A 19,769-nucleotide genomic window follows, 5' to 3' on the forward strand; every position below is an offset into this window, starting at 1 on the left:
TTAAACGTTTTTTTTGTTTTTTTCCTAAAATTATTTTTTTTTCATGGAACAAAGTTTTTTTAGGTTTTTTGGATCATTCCAAATAGAAAAGGTCTTAAGTGACTTTTCTCTAAAGTTGATAGTTTTTGACATATAAGCGATTAAAAATTGAAAAATTGCAAAATCGGGCATTTTTAACCCTCAAAAATTATATGAAAAATTGAAAATTTGAATGTTACCAAGGTAGGTAGATATTCTTTAAACATCGATTGATGAAATCCCGAAGAGTTTTTTGCAATACAATATTCAAAACTCCTTTGTTTTTTAATTGCTAATCAAGCCTGCGCGACACTATTTTCCACCGTTGCATGTGTATACAGTATGGTGTAAATGCAAGGAATAAATTCGTTATTTCGTAAACCGTTACCTTTAAGCAAAAATCCCAAAGCAGGTCCATTTTTTATTTTTAAGTTATGATATTGTGGCGTATATGGCATACTAGTGACGTCATCCATCTGGGCGCGATGACGTAATCGATGATTTTTTTAAATGAGAATAGGGGTCGTGTGCTAGCTTATTTGAAAGGTTCTTCAATTCTCTATCCAGTAATATAAAGATTTACATAATTATTTATACAGGGTGTCCAAAAAAATTTTATTAAATTAAATTATATGACAAAAAAGAAGAATGTATAAATAATTATGTAAATGTTTATATTATTGAACAGAGAATTGAAGAAGCTTTCAAATCAGCTAGCACACGACCCCTATTCTCATTTAAAAAAATCATCGATTACGTCATCACGCCCAGATGGATGACGTCACTAGTATACCATATATGCCACAATATCATAACTTAAAAATAAAAATCGACCTGTTTCGGGATTTTTCCCCTTAAGTCGACGGTTTACGAAATAACGAATTTATTCCTTGCATTAACACCATACTGTATACACATGTAACGGTGGAAAATAGTGTCGCGCAGGCTTGATTAGCAATTAAAAAACAAAGGAGTTTTGAATATTGTATTGCAAAAAACTCTTCGGGATTTCATCAATCGATGTTTAACGAATATCTACCTACCTTGGTAACATTCAAATTTTCAGTTTTTCATATAGTTTTTGAGGGTTAAAAATGGCCGATTTCGCAATTTTTCAATTTTTAATCGCTTATATGTCAAAAACTATCAACTTTAGAGAAAAGTCACTAAAGACGTTTTCTGTTTGGAATGATTCAAAAAACCTAAAAAAACTTTGTTCCATGCAAAAAAACTAATTTTAGGAAAAAAACAAAAAAAAACGTTTAAAAAATTTTTGACTAACTTTTGGTCCTGGCAACATGCACATTTGTTAAAAGGGGTCCTTTTTGAGTAAGATTGTGCAAAAAATCTGAATTATAATAATTTTACTAGCGGATGCGCAGTGGCTTTCTGGACTATGTTGACAAGAGGCAGACTAAATAAAAGTTCGAATTTTAAAAAGTGGCTGTAAATAATTAATTAATCATAACTAATTTAGGCGTTTTGGACTTCGCTTACTCTTCATACTTCATTATCACCCATATAGCATTTGTTTCAATATAACATTTAAAGCACATCTTTTAAAGTTAACTCCACTGGTATATTAAAAAAGCTATTTAAATTTATCTATCACCACGTTCAAAAAATGGAATGATCTAATTGGTATAAATGCTAATACACTAGTTCGTTGCATTGGAATTAACAGCTTCAGCAGGTTCTTCTTTCTTAACAGCAGAATAATCAATAACTTTGTGCATTCTCTCGATATGTCTTGTAATGTGCATCTTCTGTTTCGCTTTGTATGTGCAATAAGGACACTTGAACTGAGGTTCTTTGCCACATTCCCATTTCATGTGGTTGCGTAAGGAACTTTTTAGTTTGTACCCTCTGCCACAAGCAGGACAAAAAACTTTAGGCTCATCTGGACTTCCGAATTCCGACTTCACTCTCGTTATGCTCAACATCGAATTTTTCATGTTTTGTTTCATTAGTAGCATCGGTAGTACTAAATGAGGAGGTATGCCACCGAACTTGTTTGCATTTGGACCTAAAAATAAATATAGTTAGTAACAATAAAAATTGGGTAGGGGGGCATAATCGTAAGCTGCACCGAGGCATACTGAAGGCCCCAAACCAATCTAGCACTATATATGATTTTTAAATACCATTAAAAGGTATTAGACGAAAAAAGTACATAGTTTTTCAGAATACCTTTACACTTATTTTATAGCCAAGCAATGAATGATTTAGATTTACAGAAATAACTATATTATTTCATTCATGGAACAGCTATTAAACAACACTCAAACATGGTAATGTATGCCACAAGTCACTGTGTGTGCAAGCCACTTCGGCGACTTGTGCCGGTGTGCAGGCGACTTTGTCTTTATGACAAAAGAAACTGTTTTTACGCCTATCATCACAAATAAGGAGTTACCTAGATTATAAGGACTTTATTTATAATATAATAATTATATTTTATAAATAAATAATTCTATTTTAAATTTACAATTTTTTTTTTGGAAAAAATTATTTCCTTAAAATTTAATCGATGGGGAGGGGGCATTATGACCTGAGAATACTCCCATGAACTCAGATATAAGAAGTTTGAACTTTGTTTTGAGAAATCGTTTCAAACCTTAGAAAATGCATGGATCATCCTGATAACAAGGTTTATGGTAGTCTTGGCAATGTAACAAATTTGTAACAAATTCAAATTTGGTACTTATCCGATACTTTGGCGATACTTTGGTACTACTTGAAAAGGTACTTTGGCGATCAATTAAAGGTGAAATATCTATTTCATAAATTTTTAAATAATTCTAGAAGGGCATTAGTAGAAAGAAAACAGAGTTTTCACATTTTTATTTTGGTTTGCCAAGAAAAGGGTTAAACGAATATTATGACTCCTGGTTTTAACCAAGGTACTCATTTTATTCAAGTTGTGTCGATCTGAGTCCTGTAGGTATTTGAAAAGCATTACGATATTTAAGATGAAGAAGTCAGACACTCCTGAGCCTGAGCTACACGACTGAGACACCGCCTGAGCTATAGGGCTTATTAGTGATTTTTCACTTTACTATTATCACTAATTACTTACCTTTAAAATTTCACTACTTTCATCTACCAGGAAAGCATAGAAATACATACAAAATAAATATGATTATGGACCGTTTAAAAATACACATTAACTATTACAATTAAGTAAATACCTCATTAAAATTATTATCAGATAAACATCATATAAACCATGCTCACAATTATTATAGTGCCTAGACTTAAGTATGCATAATTGTGGTAAGTGGTAAACCAGGAAATAAACACAGCGGGGGATTAAGAAGCTTTGAAACTTTCAAACTTTCAACAATTGATGGTTTATAAAGGGGGGCTATTTTTATTACTTTACCACCATTTTTAAGAGGCCATTATGATAATGAAGTCACTACTTATATTTGAGAATCTTCTTACCTACCTAAATCAAAATAAAAATAAACAAAAATGCATATGGAATCTCTAGCCAGTAACAAACAGAAATAATTATTACTGTAACATTTTTGTCTGAAGACAACTACTTAAATTTCTTTTCTCACAAAACTACCGATTTTATACAGAGCAGTTTAAATAGATTCGGAAAGAGGTTCAAAAATAAATATAACCTTCTTTAAGATATAATGCTATATTTCACTACAATTCGAAACAAATATAATTAAATTGCACTAAAAAAGTATACACACAAAAGGAAATAATACAAAGGTTCTTTAGTTTTATTGAATGTAACAGATACAGTATAATATAGTTTTAAACTTAGTGTATAAGTATAGTTCTTTTTTCTCTATCAGTCGAGTCTAATAAACAATAAAAATATTATGGTGTTAGAAAATATTCTACAACACGGCTAAAACCCTCTCAATCATCAAATAATTAGTCATAATTTTTAGGCCTTTAAATGTATTTAAATGGATTTGGGTCCAATTTTAATCGTGGTATAAAAGAGAAAAGCTACCAACGAGACACAACCAAAGTGAGAGGGAAAGTGGTAAAACTTATAGGCAAACTGAAAGACAACATAAAACTAATAGACTACATCATGGGGTATGAAATCTGCAAGGTCACTTTTTGGCGTCCATAAGAATAAAAGAGGGAAGCGAAGTGGGAAGAGAAACATAAAAATAAGGCACCATATGTATATAGATAGTACAAATAGGCAGCAACTAGTCTTCTTTTTCAGCCAGTTTGCTTTCACAATAGGGCTTTTCATCGATTGTCATTTGTTTCGAGCTTCTGTCATGTGTCACATAATATTAATATATCTACGTCATACGTCTTTGGTTTGTGTCGTGGTATCATAGAGTTATATATTAGCATAGAGAGAGTGTCATTCGGAGCGAAGTAACGACGCCATCTTTTTTATTTGGATTAGTGCTGTTTCACTCTTACGCATAGTAAAGCTGCTACAGTTGTCCTCCCCTTCCGTGCCTATACGCACACTAAATGTCATCGCAGATTCTCGATACAATGTGTTAGAAAGAGATGCCGCAAACCAGTCCATGAGATCTTGTCGTCAGGAAGCGCGGAAAGTAGGCTTACTCTATGTTAATATACAGCGTGTCTACTTAAGTTGGAAATATATGGGAAACTTTTTTGTTATTCATTTTACGAAAAAAAGTTATTCTTTATAAAAAGTTCTGCATGCTCTAAAACCTAAGATTCAATCATCAGATATCAAATTTTGTCAATATTGTACAAGGTATGTCAAAAAATATGAAATTCGTTCAAGAGTAAAGTACCTTTATTTTTCACAATATTGAAAACGGTTATTAAAAAAGTTGTTTAGAATTAAAAACTATGTTTCAATATGCAATTATATCCTTATAATTGAAATATTGTGAAATATAAAGGTACTAAAATCTTGAGCGAATTTCATATTTTTTGACACACCTCGTATAAAATTAATAAAAGGTAATATATCATGGTTGTGTCTTAGATTTTAGACCATGCAAAGCTTTTTATGAAGAATAACTTTTTTTCGTAAAATGAATAATAAACGAGTTATTCTATTTGTAATAATTAAAAACGATGTTGGGTCTCCATAAATTTGAGAATTTTTTTTTTCAATTAGAGGCATGTAATTGCATATTTGATCTTAGTTTTTAATTCCAAACAACTTTTTATCACAAGAATTTTCGATATAGAGAGAAATAAAGGTACTTTACCCTTGACCGAAATTCATATTTTTTGACATACCTCGTATAATATTGAGAAAATTTGGTATCTGACGATTGAATCTTAGGTTTTGGGGCATGCAGAACTTTTTATAAAGAATAACTTTTTTTCGTAAAATTAATAATAAAAAAGTTTCCCATATGTTTCCAACTTAAGTAGACACGCTGTATACCTCTATGCGTGGTATATATCAATAACGTATGACGTAGATATGTTAATATTATCTAACAGATGACAGAAGCTCGAAACAAATGACTGTGAATGAAAAGCCCTATTGGACAAAGACGTCCCCATGAGTTCTCCGCGCTTTTCTGTTTTGTGATTCTTGACACCAATTTCTCCCCACTTTTACTTTGACGTCGTCTAGCAACGGCTTTTGTGATCTAGGTACTGATATTACGACTGTGTTGTAGTGGTCAACGTTAACGGTGAATATATAACGTTGAATGACATAAATTTAGAAACAGTAAGAGAATACATCTAATACTGGGACAGATAATGAAAGTTAACAAAAAAAAAATCAAACTGCCGAAATTACCAAAAGAATAAGGTTAGCGTGAGCAGGATTTGGAAAACTGAGTTGGATCTTGAAAACACTAAAGTAGAACAATATTTGAGAACCAGAGTTTATGATCAGTGTATCCTCTCTATACTTACGTATGGACACTCACCAAGGCCAATATGGATAAAATAGTAAAGGCACAAAGAGAGATGGAAAGGTCAATGCTCGGGGTGAGGCTTATATACAAAAAAAAAACAAATAAATAGATTAGAAGCAAAACCAAAGTAAAAGACGCAGGAGAACATGCTGCCAAATTAAAATGGAGCTTCGCAGGAGACAATGCCCGACTGAAGAATAAAAGATGGAATCACGAAATACAACAATGGAGACCGTAGTTAGGAAGAAAAAGCAGAGGAAGACCACAAATGAAATGGGCTTAAATTGGGGAGGCCTAAGTATGTCCAAAGTTGGATTACTGAAGGCTGAAGAAGAAGAAGAAGAAGAAAAATAAGAAGTTATGGTGGTCTTCAATATACAATGTTTCTCGTCCATCTTTCGTTGTCTTGTCGTGCCACGTGTCCCATTACATCTTGCACCTTCGTCCTGCCTCATAAGTCTTTATATCGGTCAGAGAACTTCCTAACATAGTTGTGTCACCATCTTCATTCCTTATACCATAACTGGTAGAAGATAATTGTTGAATACCCTTTTCTTTAAATTTATTGCGTCCTATTTGTTTTTCAACACTACACTGAGTCTTCCTTCCGCTACCCAAATCATTCGGATTCTTCTAGTGATATCTGTCATTTGGTTCTGTTTTCTCAGTTTGATCGTGTGATCATCGGCAAATCTTAGATGACATAAAAATCTTCCATCATTTTAATTCCACATTGTTTCCAATTTAACTTCTTAAAAACATATTCTAATGAAAAAATAAACAATATTGGAGAGGTCGTGTCAGTTTCTCTAACTCATTTTTTCGATCTTATTTATTTATTTGTTATTGTATATCTAGGCACACATTTCAATGTCAAAACTGAAAGACGTGTAAAGGAAATACTCAACCCCAACACTCAGGCTCCCCTTCGGAATATTCCACACGTATAAAAATTTTCTTCTAAATTAATCCTAAATTATTTTGCTCAAATAACATAGACTTTGCCATATTCACACAGTTTTGTAAAACACTGCACCATTCTATATTATAATATTAATTCCAATTGTGTTAATAAATGTGTAAAAAAATCTTAAATGTTAACAATATATATATATAAAATACTTCCTAATACAATATTGTACGATAAATGTCAGTCATACCTAACACCAAAAAACTCTATTTTTTTATTTTTATATAAAACCCCACCACAACAAAAACAAAAAAAAATCAAACTTAATATAAAATTAGAGATAAGACATCTATAATAATTATTAAAAATATTTGGTATATATGAGACAACAGTGGATTGACGTGTGCAACACTTCAGATTTTTTCCAATTATATAAATCGGAAATAACAATAAAAATTCATATTAAAATATGTCAATTTTTGAAAACATTGAAGAATGTAAAAATTTTTTTATTTGACTCACAAAAATATTTAATTTTTAGCTAATTTGTGTCATTTAGTTTTTTTATTTGCCTCCAGTGGCGGCTTGTCCTATGAGGCAGGTGAGGCAGTGCCTCACCAGTATATCAATCGACTATTTACGTTATTTCGTTATTTCATTATCAGTTTTTTAAATATAATTTAGTTTTTAGAAATTTCCTAAATATCTTTATTTTTATGAAAAAAATTAAAATCGGTACGGCCCTGACTCTTAATTTTGTATCCGTCTTCCACGTGCCAGTATTATATGCATCATGCATCTCATTCCAACTTTCTCAAATCATTACAGATGAGGCTTGCTACAAACCTCCTTGTCTAGCATACTACCATTTCTTAAAAAGGGACAGTAAAAGCGGAAAAATTTGAAAAATGTGCCACCAATTCTGAGAACGAAATTCATCCATCCTTGAGGCACGCTTCAAACATGTGTTTTTTTAGTTATGAAGTTAAGTACTTGACCTTGCTTCCCTTATTTGCTATGGACGCTTGTATTGTAGTTTTGTAAAGTAGATTTAGATATAGTAGTCCAGAAAGCCGCTGCGCATCCTCTAGGAAAAATATTCTGATTCGCATTTTTTGCACAATCTTACTCAAAAAGGACTCCTTTTAACAAATTTGCATGTTGCCAGGACCATAAGGTGGTCAACAATTTTTTAAACGTTTTTTTTTTGTTTTTTTCCTAAAATTATTTTTTTTTTCATGGAACAAAGTTTTTTTAGGTTTTTTGGATCATTCCAAACAGAAAAGGTTTTTAGTGACTTTAAATATAAGCGATTAAATAATGACTTTACATATAAGCGATTATAAATTGAAAAATTGCGAAATCGGCCGTTTTTAACCCTCAAAAACTATGTGAAAAACTGAAAATTTGAATGTTGCCAAGGTAGGTAGATATTCTTTAAACATCGATTGATGAAATCCCGAAGAGTTTTTTGTAATACAACATTCAAAACTCCTTTGTTTTTTAATTGCTAATCAACCGTGCGCGACACTATTTTCCACCGACAGTATGGTACAAATGAAAGGAATAAATTCGTTATTTCGTAAACCGGCGACTTTAAGGAAAAATCCCGAAACAGGTCGATTTTTATATCATCCATCTGGGCGTGATGACGTATTCGATAATTTTTTTAAATAATAGGGGTGTGTGCTAGCTCATTTGAAAGGTTCTTCAATTCTCTATTCAGTAATATAAACATTTACATAATTATTTATACCGGGTGTCGAAAAATTTTTTATTAAATTAAATTATTTGACAAAAAAAGAAGTAGAAGGACACCCTGTATAAATAATTATGTAAATGTTTACATTACTGAATAGAGAATTGAAAAACCTTTCAAATGAGCTATCACACGACCCCTATTCTCATTTAAAAAAATTATCGATTACGTCATCACGCCCAGACGGATGACGTCACTAGTATACCGTGTATGCCACAATATCACAACTTAACAATAAAAATCGACCGGTTTCGGGATTTTTCCTTAAAGTCGCCGGTTTACGAAATAACGAGTTTATTCCTTTCATTTGCACCATACTGTCGGTGGAAAATAGTGTCGCGCACACTTGATTAGCAATTAAAAAACAAAGAAGTTTTGAATATTGTATTGCAAAAAACACTTTCGGGATTTCATCAATCGATGTTTAAAGAATATCTACCTACCTTGGCAACATTCAAATTTTCAGTTTTTCACATAGTTTTTGAGGGTTAAAAATTGCCGATTTCGCAATTTTTCAATTTTTAATCGCATATATGTCAAAAACTATCATTTTTAGAGAAAAGTCACTAAAGACCTCTTCTGTTTGGAATGATCCAAGAAACCTAAAAAAACTTTTTTCCATGCAAAAAAATAATTTTAGGAAAAAAACAAAAAAAAAAAACGTTTAAATAATTTTTGACCACATTTTGGTCCTAGCAACATGCAAATTTGTTAAAAGGAGTCCTTTTTGAGTAAGATTGTGCAAAAAATCCGAATCAGAATATTTTTCCTAGCGGATGCGCAGTGGCTTTCTGGACTAATATACTTTTATATTAGTTTCTTAGATTATGTTTAACATTTTATCAATGTCATACTGGCTGTGTGGCATTTATCAATGCCAATTAAATATGTAAATAAATAAAAAATTTAGAAATCATGCTTTCTTTCATAATGATTTATTTTCTAATAAGCACGCTTTTTATAAAAAACATAAAATAAAATACCAAAAAACGAAGTTTAACCCTTAGTTTACGTAACATAAAAATCAATCTTATAATATAACAGTAATTTGCTTACTTGCTTGTTTGTATTTCCCTATATTCAATACATTTACAATATAAGATTGGTTCTAAAATGAAGTTATCACGTGTTTATGGGTATATTGTTTGCGTACAATAATTTCATTTTGGCAACTGATTAATATTAACAGAATCAGTTGTCCGTTGTTGTCATGTAGTAGGTATGTAATGTAAAGTTTGCTTAATCTGGCTGTACAACGCTGATGAGACCAAGGAAGGACGAAACATATGATTCATATTGGTTTGATATGTGGTATTATAGTAATTATTTTTAGCTAAAAAACAGCTCCTATGTGTGTGAACCTGTTGCAGGCTTAGAGCTTTCGTTGCTGTTCTGTTGCGAATAAAATTGTTATTTAATATTTTAATATCTAAGCATTAAAATAAATACGGTGCCATTCTGTAGACGCCCTAGCGAGGGTTCGGCAAATAATCCCCGGACAAATAATCCCAGGACAAAAAATCCCGGACAAATAATCCCCACAATTTTTTTTGGACAATGGCAATGTTTTGAACATAGTTATTCAAATCAGAGTAAGCAAAAGATTTAAGCAAATAATATTGGAACATGATTCTCACAGCCTTACCTCATTCCCCATATCTTCCACGATTTTTGAAAAAACTCACACTGTTTTGTTTGAAGTTTGTACGTAAAATTCACGTAAAATTTGAAGTTTTCGATATGGAATTGGAATTCAAAATAACTCTATACACTGAGGCTGAAAGCGTTTGAGTCGATCGCATTCACGGGAAAACTTTTAGAGAACTAATCGGCAGCAAATATTTCTTAAGGATTTTCTGTCCGGAATTTTTTGTGGAGATATTTTGTCTAAATAATTTGTGGAGATTATTTGCCCGGGATTTTTTGTGGGGATTTTTTGTCCGGGGATTATTTATCTGAGGATTTTTTGTCCAGGGATAATTTGTGGGGATTTTTTGTCCGGGATTATTTGTCCTTGCTTCGTTCTAGCGTTATGCCGTCACAAAATCGACCTTCCGGCCATTAAAGAGAACCATCGTAATAAAATTCCTCAGGTGTAGTGTGCCTCACCACCTTCTACTATCACGAGCCGCCCCTGTTTGCTTCACAATTTGTAAATTCTTATTTAATAAGTAATAAGGTAATCAGGGGATCAGGTAAAAAATAACTAAAAATAGCTGTACACCAAAGTAGTAAACTGTTAAAATTACCATGGTTAAACTATCCGGTTCCACGACATTTCGTAACGCGACAACCGGTAACACCACAAATCGTAACGGCCGATTCGTAACGCCGTCAATTCGTAACGCCGTCAATTTGTAATGGCGACAATTCGTAACATCGACAGTTCGTAACTATATCTATTCGTAACGGAAGAATTCGCAACGCCAATATTTAGTTGTTTAGCAAATTTAGCATTACTCATTGTCTACAATGTATTTTGCATACTTTCCTACACTAAAAGTTGAAGTACTTTTTTAAGAACACTTCTTTTTAAATATATATTGCACATATATTTTTACATATATTTGTGTAAATATGAAAAATAAAGAATATATTTTTTAACTTTTATCTTAAAACTTAACTCTTACGACTTAAAAAAGGATACGACACTGTGCCACAAAGTAAACTTTGGGAAGCCCTCGTAAAAACTAACATCAGTCTGAACCTCATTAAAGCTGTAAAAAATCTATACAACCACAATATAGCACCACAAGCTAGGCAAGGAAATCTCATCAGGATTTGAGTGAATAAGGATCTGAAACATCGTCTAAGGATCGTCTATCGCCGACGCTATTTAAAATATGTTTAGAGCAAGTTTTGAAATACTGGAAAAAAATATGGATATACCACTAAATGAAAACATGTTTTACGCTCTATGTTTTGCGGATCAGATTCTTATGGCCCAGGATTATCACGGTATTGAATATATGAACAGCAAAATCATAGAAGAGTACCGGAACTGGGGTTTAGAACTGAATACCAAAAAGACGGAATATATTATGTGCGTAGTAATCATACAGTAGGATCTAGCGTTGGAAAATGAAACAACTGTTAATCAATGCGTCAGGAATATAAATACCTGGGCCTAAAAATTACACAATATGGAACATTAGGACAAGAATATCCAAGAAAGGTGCACACAAGAAAGGAAAGCTATCGCATTATTGAACACAAGCCTATGGGACCAAAGATTTCCAAAGAAAATCAACATAACATAATATGTAGTAACAGCATTGTTAAGAGCATTATAACATATAGCAGCGAAATTTGACTACTTAAAGGAAAATCCGAAAATATGCTCAGAACAACTGAAATGGACTTCTGGAGAAGACCTGCTGGTATATCAAGAAGAAATAAAATCAGAAATACAAGAATATTGGAGATAATTGATGTAAAACATAATATATATATATACTTGACGATATAAAAACAAAGCAACTAAAATGGTTTAACCACGTACAACGTATGGAAGACGAAGGATTACCCAAGCAAGTGGGTACGGTGGGCCCCAAAAGGACGGCGGAAAGAGGAAGACCTAGGAAAAGCTGGAGAGACGGAATTTATAGGTAAATTAAAGAAAGAGGCTTGAACGAAGACATGTGTTACGAGAGAGAACAATAGCGATTGGGAATCGGAAGACGTCTTAGAACGTTATGAACCGATTATATATACCTATACGAATTGTTAGTTACCATTTGTGCGGTTACGAACAGTCGCGTTACGAGATGTTTTATCACAAAAATATCTATCCTGTTACTTTTGTTTGTTCTTACATTCTTCAATATTTTGGATTTATTTTTGAACTATATGGTTTAACCCGTGTATATACTCTCATATCTAATGAATAATCGTATACTCCTCAAACTGAATGACGCACTTCAGCTTTTGGTGCCTCATCAGATTCTTCTTTTCATAATACGTTCGACCGCAGATGCAACGATAATCTCCTCTACCTTTCGGTCTTCTCATAGGAGTAGTCGGTCCTGGAAATTTTCGAAAACAAAAAAAAACAATGAAAAAAAAAGTAAAACAAAAAAGACATCCCATGGCACCCGTTAGAAGCACAATCATTAGTATAGCACTAGAAGTTAGTAGTGAAATGTAAAAGCTGTTAATCGTTAGAGTTTGTGGTTGGCTCAAACCATGAGTGATTTAAACAATCCTGTAAAATGAAAATGTAAGTAAAATGTAATTCAATTAAACGATCCTGTAAAATGTAATTCACTTTCCAAAGTAATAAACTAAAGACATGTATCCACTATGTCCGCGCTCTTCTTGCGCTCCGCGCTCCTGCTCTAAATAGAGGATACGCTCAGCGGTCCAATCGATGAGGGTTTATATGTAGAGGAGCACATGCCGTATCCATTGGAGCAGTTGCAGTGAGCACGGAGCGCAAGAGCTTCGCGAACATAGTGGATACGTGCCTTTACAATTATTAGTTTTAAAACACAACCGACATCTTATAACACTTTTTTTGTAGAAACACACACAATAATATTTTGCGTATATGTGTCCTTGTTCCTTTTAAAAAACTCAACTTGAACTCATGTAAATATGAAGTTGAATATTTAATATCGTGAACAATTTAATTCAACAATTAGCATCAATGATATAGAAACAGAACACACTGTAATTTATAATTACTTTGTTGTTAAGTCCATTGCGATAACAACTACTAGGCATGGAAAAAGTGTACTAAGCAATGAACATTAAAAAGCTAGAAGTGTTTCGAGTAACACATTCCGGAGGATGCACCAAAGAAATAAAAAGAGGGTCAGTCACGGCCAAGGCAGCAATGGCAAAGCTCTCCAAAGTATGAAAAAGCTACAACATTACCATGGATACAAAGATAAAGCTTGTAAAAACGATGGTCTTCTCCATTTTTCTGTATGGATCCGAATGCTGGTTTTTCTCTTCTTCTTCATGTACCATGTCCTTCCAGAACGTTGGTTACCATCATAGCTATCTTAATTTTATTCACTGCCACCCTAAATAGCATGCTTGTATTAACACCATACCAATCTCGCAAATTCTTCAAAAATGAGGTTCTTCTTCGTGCTGGACTGCGTTTGCCTGCTATTTTTCCTTGCATTTTGTAGCAACCTATATTTGGGACCTCTCATTACATGTCCGAAATACTCCAGCTTTCTCTGCTTGATGCTTTTTATGATCTCAGTAGTCTTGATGAGACGTTCTAGTATTGTGGAGTTTCGAATCTTCTTCACCCAGGAAACTTTTAAAATTCTTCTATAGCACCACATTTCGAAAACCTCAAGGCGATTTAGATCGATTTTATTCACAGTCAAGGACTCCATAAAGTAAGACCGAGAACACGTAGCAGCGAAGTAGGCGGATCCTCAATGCCAATTTTAGGTCTCTGTTACATAACACCTTGGACATCCTTCTAAAAGCGGCTCTAGCCTGCTCTATCCTAGATCTAATTTCGCCGTGACTTTCTGCGTTATAAATTAATTGCTATCCAAGGTAAACGATTTTATCAACTTGCTCAAATTTGGTATTATTTACATATATAGATGGTTTTATATGCTGTTGTTTACTTATTACGAGTATTTTGGTTTTCCGTATGTTCAGATCCAGACCTGCCTCCCTACAAATCTCAACGACACTATCAGGTAGTGTTTGCAGATCTTTTTGACTAGAAGCTAGGAGTACTGTATCGTCCGCATATCGCAAATTATTGATGACTTCACCGTTCACAAGTATTCCTTCTTGTTTTTCAGAAAGTGCTTTTCTGAAAATTCTTTCGGAGTAAACGTTGAAAAGCAGGGGTGACAAGATGCATCCCTGCCGTACTCCTCTTTTAATATTAAGAGCCTGTGATTCCACACCATCTACTAAAACTGATGTTGCTTGATTCCAATATAAATTTGCAATTATTCGAACATCTCTGCCGTCCAAGCCAATGTCTTTTAGAGCTTCGATCAATATAACCAATATAATCAATATAAACAACAGTATATGTCTACAGATATATCTCGACATCTTTGAGCAAGTAGGTTCATTCCAAACAGTGCCTCTCTCGTTCCAAACCCGTTACGGAAACCAAACTGTGTGTCATCCTCGCATTTTCCTCGCATTTTTTGTAGATACGACCATGTATTATCTTCAGAAAAATTTTCAAAAGTGGTTTAAAAAACTGATGGTTCTATAATCAGCACAGGTTTTTGCTGTTATCTTCTCAAGTAGAGCTATAAACAGTGAATTAGACCAACCATTAGGTAGTTGTCCGCTGGTATAAATGATATTGAAAAATGAAGTTATAGCCTCTAAAACATTGCTATCATTTATAAGCTTGTATATTTAAAAAAAAATGTATATTTTTTTAAAAATTTAGTAGTACTTTAAAAAACTTGTATATTTTAGTTGGAATTTCATCATGACCAGTCGCTTTGCCATCTTTTGATGATTGTATGGCTTTTATAACCTCAGAGCGTGTTATTAGGGGTCCGTCGCAGTTAGTAATATCGGGAGGTGAACTACTCCTATCATCTTCGAATAGGTTCGTAACGTAATTTTCCCATTTTTTTAAGTTTGTCCTCTACTTAAATAATACTTAATAAATATTACTTTACCATGTTCATCCTGTAGCAATGCAGTTGTGTCTTATTGAAGATACCAGCCGCTTCTTTCACTTTTTTATTCATGTTAAACGTGTCGTATCTGTTTTCAAGTTCTTTAATGTCATGACACTGTTTGGCTAGATGTTGACTCTTTGCTTCTCGTATTTTACGTCGAATTTCTTTTTCTATGCTGTTATAAAGTGTTTCGTTGTCTTTCGCTAGTCGCCGTTGTTCCATCAAATCCAATATGTCATCTGTCATCCAAACCTGCTTTTTTTAGCTTTGATCTGCCTTGTAAATTTCTCACACAGATTTCTTTTACTGTTGTTACGATTTTATTTAAGCCCTCATCGACATTTGGTTCATGCTGGTCTTTGAAGGAAGTTAATAAATGCAATATAGAAGCATTTGAAATGTTTTGCTGGCGAATAATGTTGCGACTACCCTGGACCGCAAGAACAGCGCTTACTTTGGTCATGTAGTGAGCAGAGATGGTCTGGAGAAGCTGACATTACAAGGATGGATGGTGCAAGGAGCGAGAGCCAGAGGAATATCACCAACAAGGTATGTGGACCAGATTACAAAAAAGATCGGAGCTCCACTAAACCTTTGGTTCAGAGTTGCAGAGGATAGAGAAAGTAAGAAGAAGTGTGAGTGCTATAGGCATTTATATCAAAGTAGTTTCATTGAGAGTTTCCCTGGATGTTTGTTATGCCGAATTGTTATTGTTGGAATGAAATATTCTAAATATTCATACTACTGAAAAAAATGTTTAGTGGATTAGGTAACCTATAAAAAATTGGAAAAGAGTTGGACACATATATTGCAAACTTAGAGGAAAACGAATGAACTAGAGTAGGTTGAAAAGACGATGGAACAGATATTAACACCGTAGTGAATAAAAGATACTGCACGAATGGAGGGTACTTTAAAGGAAAGGATAAAAGATAGCAACTTGTCAATAAGTTTTGACATTTGATCAAGGCAAGGGAAAAGAAAAAGAGATAAATACTTTACTATAACACGCTATATGTCCAGACCAATAATAACGAACAAGTGAATACTATGACAAAGAAATATATCCAAGCTGAAATGAAAAACGGGGTTTTACTTTGAAAATTTTAAAGTTGCCCCTTCTCTCTATCCCAAGGCTGTGGTGGTGGAGGGTCGTGTTTGGTGTTACTCGATAGATTCTTTAAAAATAATAAACAAGTGTTTTTTGTCAAAAATGAATAACCATTTTCAAATTCTATTGAAAATGCTATTGTTTATTATATTTTTATTTTAATTATTCTAATTGTTTTAAAAGTAGTAAACTTTGTATCTAGGGCTTTTCGTTGTTTTCCTCGTATTGCGAGAGATGTCGCTAGATTGCGTCTCAAAAGGTGGAATCATTTTATCGCGATGGTTTCCCTTAAATAGGCAGGGTTGTTAATATTCGCTTCAGAGTTTTGACTGCACAGCTTCACTGAAGATGCATGGGATGCTGAAATACCTATATGGAGATGGTGGTCCAACTCTGAATCGAATAAAAACAAAAACTGCCTTTATTATTAACTTTCAATTTCGTTGCAACACGAAACTACAGCTGCATCATTATTCCAGTTCAATCAGAGAGTGCAGCAAGCACCTCTACCGGTTTCGAAACTATGAAGAAACTCTACCTATAGATTCTAAACCGGTAGAGGTGCTTGCTGCACTCCCTGATTGAACTGGAATAATGATGCAGCTGTAGTTTCGTGTTGCAACGAAATTGAAAATGGTTATTCATTTTTGATTTACATGTTTACTCTGATTGGAGTACGAAGGGAACCATTCTCGTTGGAACTTTACCGCGATGAGCAGATGGGAAGTGAATTATAAATTGTAAAATTCCCTCATCTTCCTTAGTCTCAGCATCCGTTATAGCTTGCAAATTGTAGAAGCCTCGGAGGTGTTACCAGAGAAGGTTCCCATTGTTTTCAATCTGGTAGGATGTACAGTAACATTTTTGGATGTTGTTTTATGTGCTATTAGATTGAAAACTTAGTTTTTTAAGTGTTTTTTGGTTTTGATTTTTGGTTATGATATTATTTCCCATAATTTTCCTAGGATATCAGGACCAATCGTTTTTTTTTCGATTACAGCGCCATCATTCCACAATTCGACAAAAAAAAATTATTTATTTTTTTATGAAGAATCCAAATCTGCAATAAAAACATTGGGGTTCGCATTTACGATTTTAGAGTTGGTCCCTGTCCGCCCACAGATGGGGTGGCTGGGGGATCGTGTTTAGTGTCATTCGATAGATTTTTAAAAATATTGAACACATTTGGGTATGTTTTTCGATCCCTTGTACATTTCGTGAAATAATCTACCGTCCCGTTTCTTTTGGTACACCAGAGATATACTGTTTCAAATGGATCATATATTTTAAAATAAAATCAAAAAATTTACGGAGTAATTTCGAAGTATTTTAATTCACTACAATAATTAAAAGTATACATACAGTCTAGAGATAAATAAATAAATAAATAAATTAAATAAATATCGTTACACAGCTTTCATGAAAGTACATACTATAATATACACTACTCTTAAAAAAACATCCTAATAATTTATACGTTGTCTTTACAAAGATAAACCCATATTGCAAGTTTGACTGATTTTACTAATGTATAAGTCTAGTGTTCAGTGAATACTAAGATAAGTCAAAGAGAGTTAATTTTATGAAAGGGTCAACCATAAAGTGATCTGTTATTACATAGAAGAGATCAATATACGATTTCCGAACAGGACAGTAAGGCCGTCATGTATTATATAGTTAACTCAAAGAAAGAAAACGATATGAGTATTAGGGTGGTGCGAAAAAAGTCAAGTTGATAATTCCGTGTCGCTATAGTGCGGAAAAGTTGCGATTGGTAATTAGAAGAAAAACAAAAAACAATTATTCAAATCGGACTTTATCTTCCGATCCCGCAACGGGCCTAAAGATTATGAAAAAAATGAAATGTTACCTATTTTTCAAATTTTTTTATTTATTATCCATGTAAGTTTTATTTATCGCTATAGTAAAATTTATATACAGTTTGCATGGTTGAGTGATAAAAAAATAGTTTTGCGCATTTAACGAATATCTTCCGATCCCGCAAGGTCAATCAAAATATATAAAAATTTGAAATTTTTGATGATTTTGATAAATTAAAAAGCATTTAGTTATCCCATTTTTCTGTTACATTGTAAAGCTCTTCGCTTGTTTAGATATTGTGTGATAATATTAAAACAAAACAGAACTCAAAACGAGGGGGTGGTTGCAATTCTGGCTCCACACGCACTCTTTTCTCTAACCAACCAATGAGTGTGTGTGTTTTACATTATTTACATATATACATTTCTTTTTCATCTGTTTGTGTCCAGCTTTTAAACGCCAACTTTGTATTGTGATTTGGTTGTAAAACCTGGCAGCATGGACCTTGACTTAAGTGTTGCCCTGATAAATCCATCCCTTTGTTGAGGCCCACATACATTATACATTAGACGATGATTCCATGACCAACTTTGCGCACCGCCCGACAGCTTGCTTGTGCCACGGATAGTTTTTTATATTACTGCCTGGCATGTAGCCTGATGTAATGCAGGAACTTATATCTTCATGTGAAACTCTTCGAAGAACTGATGGAGAAGTTAGTTTTGTAACATTCTAGTTTATTATTTCAGTGTAGTCCTTTGCTCGAAAAGGACATCGCACACATCTTATGGAAAATATAATGTCACTCAAATTCAATAAAATTTATACGAATAGATTTGTTTTAAATTAACGGTCAAATCTTATCATTGCGCCAACTCTTAATTATGATTAATTACGGCGCAAATTGCAATTAAAGTTTATCGAAATCACATTTTTTGAGTCAGTAAAAGTGTCAGTTACCATCATTATTGCTCTGGGTGCTATTTAAAAGAGCTTAAACCCCCCGCTGGGCCTAAGCGAATTAGTGAAACTAATCCTCTGATTTATGGAGTACCGACAATTTGGGTGTTTTAAAATATTTTTTCTCTCTCTAACTTATGTACGTATCCATTTGATTTCAGATTTATTTATATCAATTTCTGCTCTTATTATTGAAAATATAGAGTTGGCGCAATGATAAGATTTGACCGTTGATTTAAAACGAATCTATTCGTATAAATTTTATTGAATTTGAGTGACATTATATCTTCCATAAGATGTGTGCGATGTCCTTTAAAGGAGGAGGGATGAAATTTCTAATACTTCTGCCCTTGGCTTTAGTCTGTCCGGCTTTTAACACTCTCCTTAGTCCTAGCTCTCTAATGTGTTCCCTTTCTCCCTACTACTTGAAATTTTGAAGCATAGGACTAAACTAAAATAATAGACTGGAATGTTACAAAACTATCTTCTCCACCACTTCCTCGAAGAGTTCTAAATAAACATATAACTTCTTGCATTAGATAGGGCGACATGACAGACTGGAATGTACAAAACTATCCCTGCCACACGCAAGCTGACGAGCGATGTCTAAAGTTGGTCACGGAAGCATTGTCTAATGCTAATTATGTGGGCCCCAATCGAGAGATGGATTCATCAGGACAACACTTAAATC

General features: G+C 33.4%; 1 protein-coding gene across 1 annotated transcript in view; it reads right to left on the minus strand.

The window, feature by feature from the left end:
- The window catches only part of LOC126882525 (zinc finger protein 782-like), a 162,740-nt gene that overhangs the window by 77,614 nt on the left and 65,357 nt on the right, over nucleotides 1-19,769 (minus strand). Inside the window, exon 3 of the mRNA XM_050647492.1 lies at nucleotides 1,701-2,044. Coding sequence (XP_050503449.1) covers nucleotides 1,701-2,044 — 344 coding nt within the window. The remainder of the gene's footprint in view (nucleotides 1-1,700; nucleotides 2,045-19,769) is intronic.

The sequence above is a fragment of the Diabrotica virgifera genome, chromosome 3, assembly GCF_917563875.1.
Source record: "Diabrotica virgifera virgifera chromosome 3, PGI_DIABVI_V3a".
NCBI lineage: Eukaryota > Metazoa > Arthropoda > Insecta > Coleoptera > Chrysomelidae > Diabrotica > Diabrotica virgifera.